This window comes from Limulus polyphemus, unplaced genomic scaffold (assembly GCF_000517525.1).
Source record: "Limulus polyphemus unplaced genomic scaffold, Limulus_polyphemus-2.1.2 Scaffold1348, whole genome shotgun sequence".
In the NCBI taxonomy this organism is placed as follows: Eukaryota; Metazoa; Arthropoda; class Merostomata; order Xiphosura; family Limulidae; genus Limulus; species Limulus polyphemus.
The window spans coordinates 40688-58551 of NW_013666958.1; the positions used below are offsets into that span (position 1 = coordinate 40688).

At 33.5% G+C, this 17864-nt stretch overlaps 2 protein-coding genes across 3 annotated transcripts in view; one reads left to right on the forward strand and one right to left on the reverse strand.

The window, feature by feature from the left end:
* Nucleotides 1-13006, forward strand: part of LOC111086709 (barH-like 2 homeobox protein) — a 16593-nt gene extending 3587 nt beyond the window's left edge. The window contains exons 2-4 of the mRNA XM_022390653.1: nt 5055-5149; nt 10105-10220; nt 12397-13006. Of these exons, the coding sequence (XP_022246361.1) occupies nt 5055-5149; nt 10105-10220; nt 12397-12679 (494 nt within the window). The 3' untranslated portion in view covers nt 12680-13006. The remainder of the gene's footprint in view (nt 1-5054; nt 5150-10104; nt 10221-12396) is intronic.
* A 1334-nt stretch (nt 13007-14340) lies between these two features.
* Nucleotides 14341-17864, reverse strand: part of LOC106463206 (general transcription factor 3C polypeptide 3-like) — a 153698-nt gene continuing 150174 nt past the window's right edge. For both annotated transcript variants that reach the window (XM_013923203.2, XM_022390654.1), the window contains exons 25-27: nt 17470-17557; nt 16030-16106; nt 14341-15152 (exon numbers count right to left, since the gene is read on the reverse strand). In XM_013923203.2, coding sequence (XP_013778657.1) covers nt 15042-15152; nt 16030-16106; nt 17470-17557 — 276 coding nt within the window. In that variant the 3' untranslated portion in view covers nt 14341-15041. The remainder of the gene's footprint in view (nt 15153-16029; nt 16107-17469; nt 17558-17864) is intronic.

The window sequence follows — 17864 nt, forward strand, 5'->3', positions numbered from 1 at the left end:
ATTTTAATTTCATCATTTGTCTTCCATAAGTTACTACCCAGGATAACAGCTTCTGCCGTCTTTTTATCACACATCTTAGGCTTAGTGGTTTACAATGTTTTGCTGGATTTCTGTGTTCGAAGCCTTAACTTTTCATGATGGATAAAGCAGCAGTTGTATCTTCAAAACACAAACTTTAAAAAAGTCAAGTAACAGCAGTGTAAAGTAAAATTTATAATAAAGATCACATCAGACTACACAGCTTTTCTCCTCGGCTGTAACTTATAGGAAGCAAGTGATACATTTTAAATGCTATTCTTACACACCTCTGACTGGAAATATTTAAAGGATAAATTAAGAGGAAAGTGAAGAAACACATCTGCTGTCTAACTTATTTGCTGTTTAAGGTCAAACATTCGTAAGTATTCAGGGTTTCCAGATCATGCTCTCAAAATCCCAACTGTATAGAATATCCCCAGTTTCACAGCAGGTTCCATCAAAAGCATGCGCATGACTTGAGTCCATGAAAACATAAAGAAATATGTATTTTGATTATTTATTTACGGTTTATAAAAATGGCTATTGTGTTGTGCATTGATATACAATTTGAATGATGATTGAATTTGTGCAGAAAAACAACAACAACATTAAATGTACAGCTGCTTCGTATCACAAGAAAGATCCTACAGCGTATGTCTCAAAAGCATGTTTTTCACATATTTCCAAGACGATGACGATAAGAAAAGAAAGGTGGGAACTATATAGAATGAAGTATGATTGGTAGTCACATCTGTCCATTACTCTTTGGGAGAAGGAAGGGAGGATTAAAGTCACTGTGTATGCTTTGTAGTGAAAATCTGGAAGGTCATTATGAGACCTTATTAAGAGATAGAGAAAATACCCCGAAATATTGGGTTTTAACCCATCAAGAACGTTAACTCCACATGTTTCCCCCATTCAATATATTCACCATTTTCTTCCACAGCTTAATTCTCCCAAAAATAAAGGATTCTCCCAATCATGCAACCCTAGAAATATTTCATGTACTGAATATCAGTTTGAAGTTACAGTTTTCAGCAAAGAAAAATACGAAAAAAACAGCTATATCCAACGAGACTAAAGAGAGAAAAATATTTAAACTGAAAGTTATGCTGAAAAATGTCCTTCCTAATTAACAATTCATTATCCTCATAAGAATTGAACACTTCTCGCCAATAACCTATCTTTCTAAAACAAATATCATGGTTGTAACTTGGAAGAATCACTCGCACTGCGTCACTGCGTTAATATTACTCCTTTTCATTTGAAAAGATGATAAGAGGTTAAACAAATACTGTACAAAGTAGATTAGCTTTAACGCATTTAATACGAATCTACATTTGCTACAAACAAAAACGAATGACAAAATTCATTTTACTGTCATATGAGGAGATGAGGATTTTCATGTCCACGTGCCACACGGTGCATACTAAACACAGGAATCATCAGTTAATCACCATTGATACACGGTGCATACTAAACACAGGAACCATCAGTTAATCACCATTGATACACAGTACGTACTAAACACAGGATCCATCAGTTAATCACCATTGATACACAGTACGTACTAAACACAGAAATCATCAGTTAATCACCATTGATACACAGTACGTACTAAACATAGGAACCATCAGTTAATCACCATTGATACACAGTACGTACTAAACACAGAAACCATCAGTTAATCACCATTGATTCACAGTACGTACTAAACACAGGAACCATCAGTTAATCACCATTGATACACAATACGTACTAAACACAGAAACCATCAGTTAATCACCATCGATACACGGTGCATACTAAACACAGGAACCATCAGTTAATCACCATTGATACACGGTGCATACTAAACACAGGAACCATCAGTTAATCACCATTGACAAACAGTACGTACTTAATATAAGATTTACCTCTTAAGCTCTCTTGACACACCGTACGTACTAAACACAGGAACTACCAATTATTATTCTTTAACAAAAAAGTACATACTAAACACAGGAACCATCACTTAGTTCTCCTTGATACACAGTACGCAGTAATCCAGGAACAAGCAGTTAATCTCCTTTAACACACAGTACATAGTTAACACAGTACCCACCAGTCATTTTCCTTATATCTTATGTTTAGTATGTATCGTGTGTCAAGCAAGATTAACAAGTATATCTTATGTTTAGTATGTACCGTGTGTCAAGCAAGATTAACAGGTATATCTTATGTTTAGTATGTACCGTGTGTCAAGCAAGATTAACAAGTATATCTTATGTTTAGTATGTACCGTGTGTCAACTTGTTAATCTTGCTTGACACACGATACATACTAAACATAAGATATACTTGTTAATCTTGCTTGACACACGGTACATACTAAAACTAAAGAACCATCTGCTAAGCTCGCATGAAACACCATACACACTAAACACAGGAACTACCTGGTAATCTCGCTCTAAACAACGTAAATACTAAAAACAGGAACCACCTGCTCAGCTCATTTGAAACATCATACATACCAAACATAAGACTACCTCTTAAATTTGCTTGACACACCTTACATACTAAACACGGGATCTATCTGTTAAGCTCACTTTAAATACGGTACATACTAATCACAGGAACTACTTTTTAGGTTCTCTTGACACACCTTACATACTAAACACAGGATCTGTCTGTACAATTAATATTTACTCCTCACCAATGCAATTTATTTACATACTTATGAGGACTGCAGATCAACATAATGTCGAATAAAAGTAATTAAACATACCATTCTTACTTAACGTTATTTGAATGCACTGTTTCATTAGCTGGATACACTCGCTCTTAGCAATATTTATAGCCGTAATCTCAATATTATCTCACGACGTTAGCTCAGCAGCGTAGGTAATTTAGATTAGTCCTAAATCCATATGCTAAGCTAACAATGCAAAATAATCTTTATTTTAAAAATATAATAATAAACAATTAAAAATAGGTATATTAAACATTCTAACCAGTACTGTTAACTGTATTGCTCTACGATGGATTTAAATGCTTTATACATTCACAACTGTGAAGAAAGCCCAGAGATATTCAGTCCAGTAAAAAACGACGTGAGAAAAAAAGTTGAACCAAGCAACAGAGATCTAAGTAGAAGTTAGTAAAATATACATTTAATATATATCCATAATTTTCGGTACAAAAAAAATGTTTATAAAGAAATTGATTTATTTTCTTTTAAAATACTTTAATACATGGTTATAACATCGAAGCTTCCAATCATAATAGAAATACGTAATCTCGGAACTGAATGTGAGATCTAAAGACAGCACGCGAATTAAAATATTTTTACCAGTCGATTAAGGGACTACAAAAATTTAAAAAGTTCTATTATCTGTGTTTGCTACAATAACTATTTTGAATAAATGTATATATATATATATAGTAAAATTAACTAAAAATGGTGTAGTTTCTTTAACTTTAACTTGGAAAATAGTTTGATAACTTGAATGATAGTAATTTAATATAAGTAGATAATCTCCATGTCTAAATGGCTTATATTTATAAAATATAGACGTAAGTTTGAAAAACTGCCTTTAAAATTGACAACTATCAGAATGTCTTATTCTTGTCTGGAGGTTTGAAAAACTGCCTTTAAAATTGACAACTATCAGAATGTCTTATTCTTGTCTGGAGGTTTGAAAAACTGCCTTTAAAATTGACAAATTTCAGAATGTCTTATTCTTGTCTGCAAAATTTTGTTTTTGCATCAGTTTAATTATGATAAATTAATTTCATGAGTTTTGATATTTCATTTTTAAAGAATGATATGCAACTTTTACTAAAATAGTTTCATTCAAATATGTTTGAATTACTGTAACAGATGAATTTATAGATAATCGCGAGGCAGGTTATCATAGAAGTAAAGCCATAAGAATGCATAGAATATGGTTGTCTCGTTCAATATCGTTTGATTTGGCAGTAACCTAATACCCTGAGTGTGTAGGTGAGTGTTATTATAAATGGTTGTCCTAGTAATCTGAGATATTTGTGTTTTGGTGTGTGTCAGAATAGTGTTGATCTGGTATTCCGAAATATATGAGTGTGAGTGGGTGTCTGTGCAAAATGTTTCCTAGTAACCTAAGATACATGTGAGTAGGTGGGTGTCAGTATAAAATTTTCTCTTAGTAACCTGTGGTATATGTGTGTATGGATGGATGACAGTACAAAATGTTTTGCTAGTGACCTGTGGTATGTGTGTGTGTGGATGGGTGTCTGTATAAAATTTGTCTTAGTAGCCTGAGATATATGTAAGTAGGTGGTTGTCAATATAAAATTTGTCTTAGTAACCTATGGTATATGTGTGTGTGGATGGGTGACGGTATAAAATGTTTTCCTAGTAACCTGTGGTATATGTAAGTGGGTGGGTGACAGTATAAAATGTTTTCCTAGTAGCCTGTGGTATATGTAAGTGGGTGGGTGACAGTATAAAATGTTTTCGTAGTGACCTGTGGTATATGTGTGTGTGGATGGGTGACGGTATAAAATGTTTTCCTAGTAACCTGTGGTATATGTAAGTGGGTGGGTGACAGTATAAAATGTTTTCCTAGTAGCCTGTGGTATATGTGTGTGTGGATGGGTGACGGTATAAAATGTTTTCGTAGTGACCTGTGGTTTATGTGTGTGGATGGTTTACAGTATAAAATGTTTTCCAAGTGACCTTACATATGTGTGAGTAGGTGGGTGTCAGTATAAAATTTTGTCTTAGTAACCTGAAATATATATATGCAAGTGTGTGGGTATTAGTATAAAGTTTCATCCTAGTAACGCGAGATATATGTTAATACTTGTGTACTTGAGAATTATCGCTCAAGCAATCGAAACTTCGAACATGTTTTACAAAAATCTTTCCTTGCTGTAAAGGCTGTAACTTGTAATAAAATGATACTTATGTTCAGTAAGCAAACCCCAAACGAAACTAAAAAGGATATTTGTATGGTCTAGATGTGTAACTGAGCAACACCTCTTTCGATCTAATAATTTATATGTTACCAATAGAGGGAGATCGTAAGCCTGATCAGAAAGTCCCATCTTCACTGACACCAAAGAGACGTAGAAAAGCTCGAACAACTTTCACTGATCATCAAATGAAAGTAAGTTTACACATAAAACCTTCTTTCTAGCAAATTGTCGTTTCTCTTCAAAAATCCAAGTTTAATTCCTAGAACAGATTTAAGTTTCATGTCACGGTCGTTTACGCTTTTGTACGTGTCTAAATATGTATCGAATGTTAACATTTGAAACGTTTTTAGAGTAGGCTCATCTACAGGTAATAATAATAAGTTAAAGAAGCCAGTTTTTAAAATACGTTAGCATACAGATAATGCAAATATTCATTTCGGGTGGAACAAAGGAAGTTTTAGAGGTAAAAGTATTTTGTCAGACCTGATTATATAGCATGGACAAAAAAAAAACAGAGTAAGGAGGAGGGAATGTGTCTTTAATTAATTTTAGAAAAAATAAATAGGTCTCAGTTTTGTTTGGAATTGTATCCTGTATTTTTCTTACAACTTAAGGGAAACTGAATTTCAAATCTATAATGAACTTTGATATTAGCCAGGCTATGAACTTGTAGCCAATAATACATACATATATATATCGTCACTTTACAGTTACACTTTCGAAATTATTTCTATTTTGTTTGTTTGTTACTAAGCGCAGAGCTATCTGCTACGTGTCATCTGTGCTCTGCTCAATGCAGGTATCGAAACCCAAATTTTAGCGTTATAAGCCCTCTGACTTCATATCTTAAGCTTGCAGCCAAAGACATTTTATACGTTGATAGAAATTAGAGTTAACATATTTATGCTTTCAACGTTTTCCCCGTTTTAGTCGTTCTTCTTCAATGAAGGTGAATAATCTGGAAAACTGATTTGATTATAGTTTAGACATGTTAAAAAGAACTGTTGGACAAAAGATAGGGTATCTTCATTTAAGGGATAACTATAAAACTACCAATAAGGATTACCGAATACCTCTACATTTATAAGATACACTTGTCAAAATGTCATTTTAATTTAATAAACGTTTTTATTTTTAGTATTAATTTGGAAAACAAGGTCTAGTCCTATGGAAACAAAAGTTCTTGCAAAAATACAGAAGGTCTTTGCTGATTTATAAGTTCATTTAAAAATTCAGATTGATTTCATCCACCTCTCAGAGTTCAATAATCACTGACGATGTTGCTATCTTCTAGAACAAAAGTGTTCACCATATCCAGAAAATTTTAAACAGGTGGCAAAAAGCTATTTGAAATTTCTAACTTGTATTACAGGCTTGTACCTTAAACTGTGTTTTGTATATCGAAGTTGGTTTGAATGTATAACTTAATACATTTCAAGTGACTAAAGTGAACATGTAGCACAAAATTGCAATTATTGAGCAAGTATATGAAACTATGTAACTGTTTTTTGTTATCGTACTTTCTTATTGTATGTCTTAAATTAGTATACTATTATTATGTTGTACGTAGGTAAGACATAATTCACACAAACTCTACAACTTTTAATTTTCTGTTTGTTAAAATCTTGGTTCTATGTGGGTTCTTCTTCGGGTATATTTTTAATAACTGTTTTTTAATTACATAATGTAAAGGTTGTCTTCCTTGTATTTAATTTTTTTTTTCACGAAACAACAGCCTCAATTTATAAATTACATAATTAACTTTCTAATAAAATAAAATAGTAAGCTGACAAATGACAGTAGCTTGTTATTGATATCAAACGCACAAAATAAGTGAGACGACGTCAGCCTTTTCTGCTGTTTGAGTCATAAGACATATATTCATTTCCAGACGATGGCATCATCTTGTTAATATTCCATTTATGAAACATATACACAGCGTGGTCACAAGTAAATAGACACCACCTTATCAGAAAAAAATGACATTTTTCAGTCATATTCACGTGAATTGATATATTTATAATTTAATTAATATCTAGTAGATCTTCCTTTCGCTTCGTGGAGTTCGTTGATCCTTTGGGGCATCGTGAGAATCATCTCGTCCATTTTAGGTTGTGAGATTTTCGCCCACTCTTGCTTCAAAACTTGGAGTAGATCGCTCTTCGAAGTTGTTTTTTTTTTAATTGTTTCTTGACTTGCCGATCGTGTATGGCCCAGAGGTTTTCGATGGGGTTCATGTCAGGAGATTGGCTCGGCCAGGGCAACTTCTGGATACCATTACCTTCCTGCCACTTTTGGGTGTTTCTAGCAGTGTGACACGGTGCTTCATCTTCCTGGAACAACGTTGTGTTCTTGTCCACGAAACCCGAGGAATAAAGTGGCAAGAGTCCTTCCTCCAATATTTCGACATATTTCGCAAAATTTATGTTGACAACGCACTCCACTAAGCTCGATATCCCACCAACCCAAACAGCTCCCCAAACCATCACGCTGAAAACATCATGCTTCACAGTTGGCTGCAATCTGTTGAGCCAAAAGTCTTGGTGAGGCATTCTCCAGACCTATATCCTTCCACTGTCCGAAAATTGAGCGAATCTTGATTCATCTGAGAACAATACGGTCTTCTAAAAGTCCAGAGGCTTGTTCATCATATCACTTGCCCATTTCTTTCGTCTGACTATGTTGGCAGGTCTTAATAAAGGCTTCCATGTAGCTGCTCGGCAACGATAACTCGATCTGTGGAGAATCCGTTGAACAGATTTCGGGCTCATCCCACCAACTTTGGCCACTTCTGCAGTCGTTCATCTGGAATCCATTTCGATGCTCCTCTTGACAGTCCGATGGACCAGGACGCTGCTCAGTTGTTTCCTTGCCGTGTTTCCTGAACTGCACGATGATTCTGTTGACGGTCGAAAGCGGGATTCCCAAATTTTGCGAAATTTGCCGCTGACTTATTCCACCATCTGCTTGACCAACTATCCTTCCTCTAACAAAATCTGACAATTCGAGAGAACCTTGAGTTCTAGGCATGTTGTAGCACAAGATAATTACTGTGCGGACTATTTTCATTTATTTCGTGCTCTGTGAACACAAATTAGTTAGCATAAATCAGTTAAATGACGAAAAATTAGGTGTCTATTTACTTGTGACCACTCAGTGTAGTTATTGCAAAGCGACATAAAATAGTTGATGCAGTTGCCACCAGTCAGCAATAAGTCGCAGCGTACCTCAAATTATCTTTTTTTTTCAGAATATCTATATTTTTAGAAACGACAGCACCAGCTAGTTAACATTGAAACCAAAGTATAAGTAATTTGTTTCAACAATGGTATCAATTTGTGTACTCACAACTTGCACTTTATTTTGCTGGCAACATCACTCCAAACGACCTATTTAGACTCCTGGGATTGGTGTACTGAACAAATATAAGTTAATCTCAGCAACCCATGTGATAAATGCTTTAATTAAACCTTAATTAGTTACAGTTTAAACGCCAAAAGCTGGTGAAGCATTAGAAACCAACAAGCCTAAAAATTGTGATAAAAATCGCGTTAACTATAAACGTCCCAACACACACACACACACAAATTCCTCTTAGTTTGTTCTTTGCAGATTCAAAATCAAAGGCGCGTAAAAAAAAAGCGAGATCTATCTTTTGTCTCTCACACCTCACCGTTGGGCGGGAAGATGAGAGGCGAATGAATCTCTGAAACGTTATTTTTTAATATATGCAGCTTAAAATGGAGCAGTTTAAACAGTAACTTTTACAGTATCATAGTACCTCTCCTTTTAAATCGTCAATGGACAAGTTAAGAAGAATCTAGAGTTAACGTGATTTTAATCACAAATTTTTAAAGCTTGGTAATTAATTTAGACATGCATCCATTGCCTATAAGATGATCCTAGTTCATCTTAATTCACTGTTGTACTTGTTGGTGCTCAAAAGCTTTTCATGAAGCTGTTGAACTGGTTGCAGTCATTGCCAGACGAATTATCGATACAAACTTTAACAGATATTTACAATTTCTACTAAACTATATGTTATCTGATATTCTGTTAATAATCTTCTGAAAGATGATGACATGACAAGGGCGTCGCTAAAAGAGGGGAGTGGATTACAAAGATCTCCCTTTGGTCCACAGATAAAAACAACCCCCACGAACTGCTTAAATGTGAAACCAATTACCTTAGCACAATCACAATGTATTCAAACGTACCATTACAGACCAGTGATCTCGTTTCTCTGCACAAGTCTACACTGCACTGGCCAGGATAAACCCTTCATTTTTCATTTACACTAGAACAACTAAATACTCTTCAGAAGACTGTGGCTGCTTGTTCACACCTACATACGCCTAGCCAATTTGATGCAGTAAGATGCGATGCTTAAACTGGAAGATTCAAATAGCAGCATGTCTACCACACGTCATAAAAGCTTGTAGCCCAACTCAAACAGTTTTTATTGTCATGTTTTCTTGGGTTTTTTTTTTCACCCCAGGGATCACTGTTACACCGTAAAAAGTCAACTACCAGAACTGTTTTAGTTGGGTTACAATATGTTGAAAACTGCATTGTTGTGTTTCTTTAGTTATTTAATTATTAAATTTTAAAAGAGGAAAGATAATTTTGGACCACCCTGTAGAATAAGAAGCAAATTATCTATTAAAAACGGGTTTACATACATATGATTGTGACGTGCTCATAAGCTCCAACTTAATAATAAATACATAGTATCCATTTTATTATTAAACCTTACATGAATATTTATTTCAACATAATTTTTTTATCGAGTTATTTTTATATGCAGTTTTACTTGTATGTATATATATATATATATACACGTGTGTGTGTACACATACATATGAAAGATGCGTCATGAACAGATAACAACCTCCCCCAGAAAATCTCGACGACGACACCAATGCATGAACAATAAATACATAGGTTTAATCGAAAGACAGAGCACGGAACAATCTGTTAGGAGCAATAAAACGAAATTCGTCTTTAGCTTTCGTGTTTGATTTGTAGTAAATAGATTATTAAATCAGGTATACCGAAATAAAATAACAAGAATTGTAAAACATAAAATAATTGTAGTCTTTAAAAAAATACTAAATTGTACTCAAACTTTGTTTGTCATATTTAGACATTAGAAGAGCGTTTTGAACGACAAAAATACCTAAACATTCAAGATCGGATGGAAGTAGCGGCGAAGTTACACTTAACCGACACTCAAGTGAAGACCTGGTTCCAGAACAGAAGGTTTGTATACAAACCGTTATTAAGCATATGTACTTTGTACTTCACTACGAAACAAACTAGACCTGATCATCACGTGGGCTACGCTTTGGTAGTATTACATGATTTTTGTTGTTAAGCTTAAAACTGTGCTCTGCTCACAACAGATATTGAAACTCGATTTTTGCATCATAAGCCTTCAGACTTATCGCTGAGCCACAGGGGAACGTGCAATACATAATAAACTATGAAAACCTATTTTTCGGTCAGACAAGAGTAGCCCATGAGTTGATGAATGACGTTCCTCATTTCAAACTTGAGGAGTGTTCAGCGGCATATCGCAGCTAGAACCTTCAACTTCGGCACACGAACTATTAGGTCATACCCGGCCCACAAATAAAAATGGCATAGGTTATAATGCATACCACATTAAAAGGAAATAACAGTATCTTCTTCACCGAGCTTAATTATACGCACAAAGGATCTAATATATATACACCGTTTCTCCATACCAGAATGTATCTTCTTAATCACTGCATTACAGCAAAAACTTCAGTTATCTACCCCAACACAATTAATATTATAACAATATTGTTTGCTTCATTTCATTGCGTGTCTTTAGGCAGTACTATTTGCACCAACACAATTAATATTATAACAATATTGTTTGCTTCATTTCATTGCGTGTCTTTAGGCAGTACTATTTGCACCAACACAATTAATATTATAACAATATTGTTTGCTTCATTTCATTGCGTGTCTTTAGGCAGTACTATTTGCACCAACACAATTAATATTATAACAATATTGTTTGCTTCATTTCATTGCGTGTCTTTAGGCAGTACTATCTGCACCAACACAATTAATATTATAACAATATTGTTTGCTTCATTTCATTTCGTGTCTTTAGGCAGTACTTCTTTCATTTACACCTCCACTTTAAAACAACTTTCTACTATTTGTAACAATAATTTCAAGATATTAATAACTCATCTCTGAGCCAACAAGATCAGGTAAGGCACTCCAAATCGGGAGCCACACGCACACAGTACCCTGCATTTCCACAACTCTCTTGCAACTTTTACGGAATATCCCCTGTTTTGAATTCAACGGTAGCCGTCAACAGAATAACTGAAAATAAATGAAGGGAATAAACTGATTTTCTTTTTTAGTATATGGAGAAATATTTTACTAAACTTTGCCTGAGGTCAGGATGTTATTGTAATACAATATCTATAGACATTATGGGTAACCATTGGGAACTGTAAGTACAACTAGCAGATTTTCTGTCAGGATTGCGCATATCTTGGAGAACAGATGTCAGAAACATCAGGTTCAAAGTTTACTTGCAATTAGAAGGTAGCAACATGCTCGACGTACTACCAGTTCAGCAGATGTTGATACGATCATGACGGAATATCAGTCGCAGAGAAATCAATTCCATAAATTAGGCCAGAGTTAAGTATATTTACCTACAAACCAGTATGTTCACAGAATCATCGGAAGATGTTAACAGCTATAGACAGAATGACGAGAGTGGTTAACTTTGAGGAGATAAAACCAATATATCGAAAGAAAAAGCCACAACATATAACTCCTCAGATTAAGACCTACAGATCCCTATATTTTATTCCAACTTTTCTAGATCTCGTGTAAACTACTTTGTTACCAAAATTTACACAAAGGCCCGGTTTACTCCGAGACTAGTTTTTAATATTTTTTATACCTAAAAACTCGAATTTGACACAATAATTGGCTTTGTGTTTGTTTTATGAAATTTTAAATTATACTAATGAAAACATTAATCTGGCAAAATTTTCACATTTTTTCAAACAAAAAGATTTTGTCTGTTGGTAATCACAAAGCTATACAATAGGCATCTGTAGCCTGCCCACGGCGGGTAACAAAACTCAATTTTTGGCGATATAAGCTCTCAGACTTATCGGGGGCTGAATAAAAATGAAATCGTTCTTTTAATCTGTATTCTTTGTAGGAAATATTTAAAAATTACTTTTTGTTGGAATTCTAACAATTGTTTCCTATATTGAGTAGAACCTGCACTTAAAAATGTAGTAGGTAAAATTATAGTAAGAAACAGTATATGTTTTATTATTGGGAAAATCCTATAAAAATTACGTTTTGTCTAAACTTTTTAATGTAATGTGAAAGTAAAACCTGGCTGATAATTTCTTTATTTCAGGACAAAGTGGAAAAGACATACTTTAGAAGTTCCCCCGCTTGAATGTACTGCGTACAGCTCATTTTCCCAGCTTTGGAACCAAACTCCCTTTTCATTTTGGCCATGTAGTTATAATAATTACTTATCCACCCTATCAGGACTGACAAAGAGAAATTTCGTTTCTTTCGAAAGTCCCTCTTCTTTAGGGATTTACCAGAGGCAGACATCACATTATTGTAATGTGTTACCTAGTGTTCTTTACCGAGGGTGTCAGCCACTGTACCTAAATCAACCACCTGAGTGAAACTGCAATTGACAGTTCCCTTGTAAGTATAACTTCTGTGATAACTATAATACACGTATCCTACTAATCACTGCTATGACTGCCTGTTCATGGCGTAAATATTGAAGATATATTTGACGTCAACGGTTTAAGTCAAAATGTGTTTGTTTTGCTTAATAGATTTAGCTATTCTATCACAATATACAATCTATGACCCCTTCATTAGGAAGCTTATCTAACACTGAGCTGTATCATGTTTTATCGCAAAACACTAGACTTTGTGCAGCATAGACTTCACAAAATACAAGTTGATTTGTTCGACTGTAACCCACTTGCAACGGGCTATGATCTACAGTTGGTTCACAGATGTCGTCAGAAGATTATGGTGGTGAATAAGACGTTCAAGTTCATCCAGAACTTGAACAATCGAATTGCGATCATAGTGGCTATAAGACCAAACACGAAAAAGTCACTGACATTCTTTTGCAACCAATTTCGGTCAATACAAGTATGAGCACGTAGTATGTCGCATTACTGTTTCAGAAAAATTCTTAATCATCAGAGTAGAAATTCAAGAATGGACAATTAGAAACAAAATTCAGCTACACTATGGATGTTACTCGCCCTTGTAAAGGAATGAAACGAACTAATCTCTACCATGAGAACACTCCTCTCCACACCATTATACCACCTCCAGCATCTTGAGTTATGAATAACATAAGAAGGGGGCCAAGTGCCTTATGAAGTGATGTCCTTTGGTTTTATACTGTCATTACAGACAATGGTGAAATGCGACTCAACTACATAGCACTGCCTACAGGTTTTACTCCACACAAAGGCCATGAATTACTGTTTGTATCCGAGATAGATGGTTTCAGCCGCCATATGATGGTTGTTTTTTAAAGTTTTACAATAAATAAAATTATAAATGGTAAGCTGGAGTACTAACGTCTGCTGCACCTTACAAGCCCGTCAATCGTGTTTACCTTCGGTCAGTCACCAGTGGTTGTCAGACAGTTTGACATGACAAAGATCCTGCAGTGCAGACGTCCACATAAAGATCATGTCATTTTAGAACTTTAAAAGAAGCCGAAATTAAACAATTAACAAAGCACAACTTAACTTCTACTCACATTTTAGGTATTTGAATTTGTTTTCAACTTTCATGCTCTGCTGTGTAATCTGATTCTTAGTTTGATTTTAAAGTAAAAAAAAAAAACGTAAAATAACTTTTATTAAAATTATTACTAGTGATAATTGTATATAGTATAAACTGTACTCAAGATGTCTTGAAGGTCAACAGTTTTTCATCTATACCATAGAGTGAAAAAAGTACATGATGTAAGAAATTTACTGAGATAAAAAAGCTACTAGAGGGCACCACAAACTATAAAAACAATCTGAAAGCACTGACAAGTCATCTTGTCAAAATAATATTAGGACAACAAAAATAACCTTTTATATATATAGTTGTGGAAAAAAAAAAGAAAGATTTATTTAGAAAATATTTATATTGTCTTGTATATTACAAGATTTTAAAAATATAAAAATTTATTTTTATTTGTAACAGATTTAGAATTTTCAATTATAAATATGAGATGCATTTTTTGCTTTTGTATGAATTTTATGACTAGTGATTTTAACAAACACATATGTCCAAGTTCAAGATTACAGCATATAACTTGAAATTGATATTGAGTTTATTTTACAAGAAAATTCATTTTAGCAAAGGATTATGATCATATAAAGTTTTATAATTTTTTTAAATACAAGATTTTTAAAACAAATAAATTTAAGAAAAGTGAATACATTATAGAAATACAGAAGGTATTAACACAGTAGAAACCTTGTAGCTAACAACCACTATAACAATACCTTGGTTTTTTCCAACAGAATTTTATGACTAATAATAACTTATTAACAAAATGATGTTATATTGATTGTTGTTAAATTAGTGATGGTACCTTGGATTTACTCATTACAATAATGGTACCTTGATGTTATCAAATCAGTGCTGATACCTGGGATCTTACATATTAAGTGGCAATACCTTAGATCAATAAATTAACAGTCTTGCTTGAATTGTTTTTAATGGAATAAATCCTTATGTTTAATCTCTTCACAAAGTATTATATCTTTTGCACAATATGACAGAATATTTGTTGTAATATAAATTACGAATGTTGACAAAAATATTAATAACATTGGCCTTACATAAAATGTTTGTAACATGAACTTGTCGCACACATGCTATATTTTAGATGACACAGTACTTCTGCAAGTATACTACAGCCAGTTTTTAGATGACACAGTACTTCTGCAAGTACACTATGGCCAGTTTTTAGATGACACAGTACTTCTGCAAGTATACTATGGCCAGTTTTTAGATGACACAGTACTTCTGTAAGTACATCATAGCCAGTTTTGGGGCACCACTACCTTGGTAAATTAATGATAAGTTGTATGCAATGTCAGGACTGAGGTCAAAAAACTCCTGAAAAACAAAATATATAAAATGTTACATTTCAAATTAAGAGCTTTTTTTTCATGCTTAAATGAGCATGGTTCAAAGTGAAGCATTACTACATCAGTTTTAAACCAATACTGTAAAACTTATTAGGATGAAACATTTTTTTACCAATACTACTAAAAATTGAAGCTCATCACTGATTTTCCTCAATCTGTACATGAACCATCCAAGAAGTTTCTTTATCCACAAGTTCTCAAACAAATATTGTAATGGACAAAACTCAATCTTCCAACCAGCTAAGAATGTTATAGACCAACAGGCTCAATACTTTGATGAAAATCACACAATAGTGCATTTTATTTTTGATATTAGTCAATATTATATTTTTATAGTTCTAGCAATATTAATGAAAATAAAATCCTCACTGAAGAATTATATCATTTAAGCAAAGTCATGTACAAAACAATTCAAGAGTGAGTATGCAGTTGCAATTAGATATATATACAGATGTATAATAACAAATTGGCATGTTACCATAAAAAAGCCAGATAAAGGACTGCCATTATCTTACTTTATGCCAGTGATTGCAAACATTTTTAGTTGGTTATAATTCATTAAATATTAAGCAGTACTTTGGCTTCATTGTCATCCCATAATGAAGAAAATTTGAAAGCTATGTTTAATTTTATGCATCATTAGTTTAAAAACAAATTAATACTATTTCAGATTACTTATTTAGTAAAGCTAAAATAAAAGTTTCTTAAAAAATGAGCATATCTTCATAAGTAAATACAATTTATGTGAAATATTTTTCATTTACATAACAGTTGAAAGTGTTGAGTTACAAAAATTATATATTTCACATAATGACCTGAATATTCTTAGCCGTATTAGTACTAACCGTATCACCAGTATCTACCGATGGAGGTCCAAACTCTAAAGCTTTCTTGTAGTAAAACACTGCAGTAGTTAGAAGACCTTGTACAAAAAAAAAAGAGTTGAAAAGATTTTAAGAAAAAATAACATTAGTTTAAAAAACAACATGATATAAAAGTAGCTATTATCAAAATTCTAACAGAAATTAGAAATACCAATACATTCCAAAGTTTTCATAATTTTAACCTCACAGCATGCATTTTGACAATGAATAGAAAAATTAGTCAACAGACTCTTTGTTCCAGCTGAAATTCTTATTACATAAAATTGACACACAATCTAATAAATACTGTGAAACAAGTGTCAGTGATTACAGAATTTTAAAACCTTTAAACAACTGATTTCAGATTTCTTGAAAACAACACAGATGAACTGCTGTTCCTTACAGACCTTAAAAACATTAACTCTGAACAAGCTGAGTTCTGTTCACCACTGAGGTTATAATGAACAAATCACTGACAATCACTGTTGAAACACTTAGCTCATGGTTTTAAATATTGTGTTTTTAACTTAATTTTCAAATCAGTGTGTCCACAACTGGTTTCCTTAGCCTTAGGTAACATCAGCTAAATGGTTAAATCAGAGACTCCTAGGTTCAAACATAGTCACCTTTAATTTAGAACTGATGGCAAGCCAGCACCATCCACTATTTGTGTGCCTACTGTTAGCCAAATAGAAGTGTGTGTTGAGCAGCATTATATCAGATCAAATCTTGGACCTTCTGATCCACAGCCCAACCTGCTAACCACAAGGCCATACCTGGCTGTATAGATTAGACTACATAAGGATTGAGTTCTGTTGAATACAGAACTTACCAAATACTGCAGATCATACCAGTGTTGGAAACTACAAACATTCTCAATCAAAGAAGTGTAAAATGGGTTGAGTTTTGACCATTGCTGATTTTATCAAACAAGAAAGTTGTTTAATTCTGACCATTAAATACTTGATCACACACTATGATATATAATTCTATTTTAAACATGCAGACTTATCAAACAATGAAGAGGGGAATTCTCAAAAGACTTCTGCATTATACAGAACAATTCACAAGCAACATCTACACCCAATACTAAACATTAAAAATGTGGGTTTTGATCATTATTGACCTTATCAAACAATTTTGCAAAGACTTTTACATATTACTTTTATTACAGATGTAATCAAACCCAAGAATAATTAGGTTATGGGCATCAAAAGCTTATCCAATACTGTAGTAAAGAACTAGGATCTCACAACACACACTTAATCAAAAACTCTAGTATTGAGCTCAGTTTAATGCAATACAGCCTTGGCAAACACTACTGCAAAAAGTTCAGTCTGATTCATTAGAAATTTCATTGCCAAATAAATTCCAAAGCTTAAGACCAAATGTTATGTTTTTATCTGATGCAACAGTACCTACCTAATTGATGCATAGTACGGCCTAAGTTGTAGTAAACCTCTTGACATTCTCCTCGTAGTTCATGGTATTGATTTAGGAAAGCACAACCCTACATACACAAGAAAAGAAAAACCTTTCTTTCTAAATGCTGGAGAATTGTTTCTGAACAACGTTTTACAAGATAATTAGTTTGAGCTTAACATTTTGTTTTACATATCTTTTGTTTATACCACAAAAGTCTAATCTAGAAATATCTGGAAGAAGATGGTTATCATCAACATATCTGGAAGAAGGTGTTATCATCAACATATCTGGAAGAAGATGGTTATCATCAACATATCTGGAAGAAGATGGTTATCATCAACATATCTGGAAGAAGATGGTCATCATCAACATATCTGGATAAAGATGGTTAT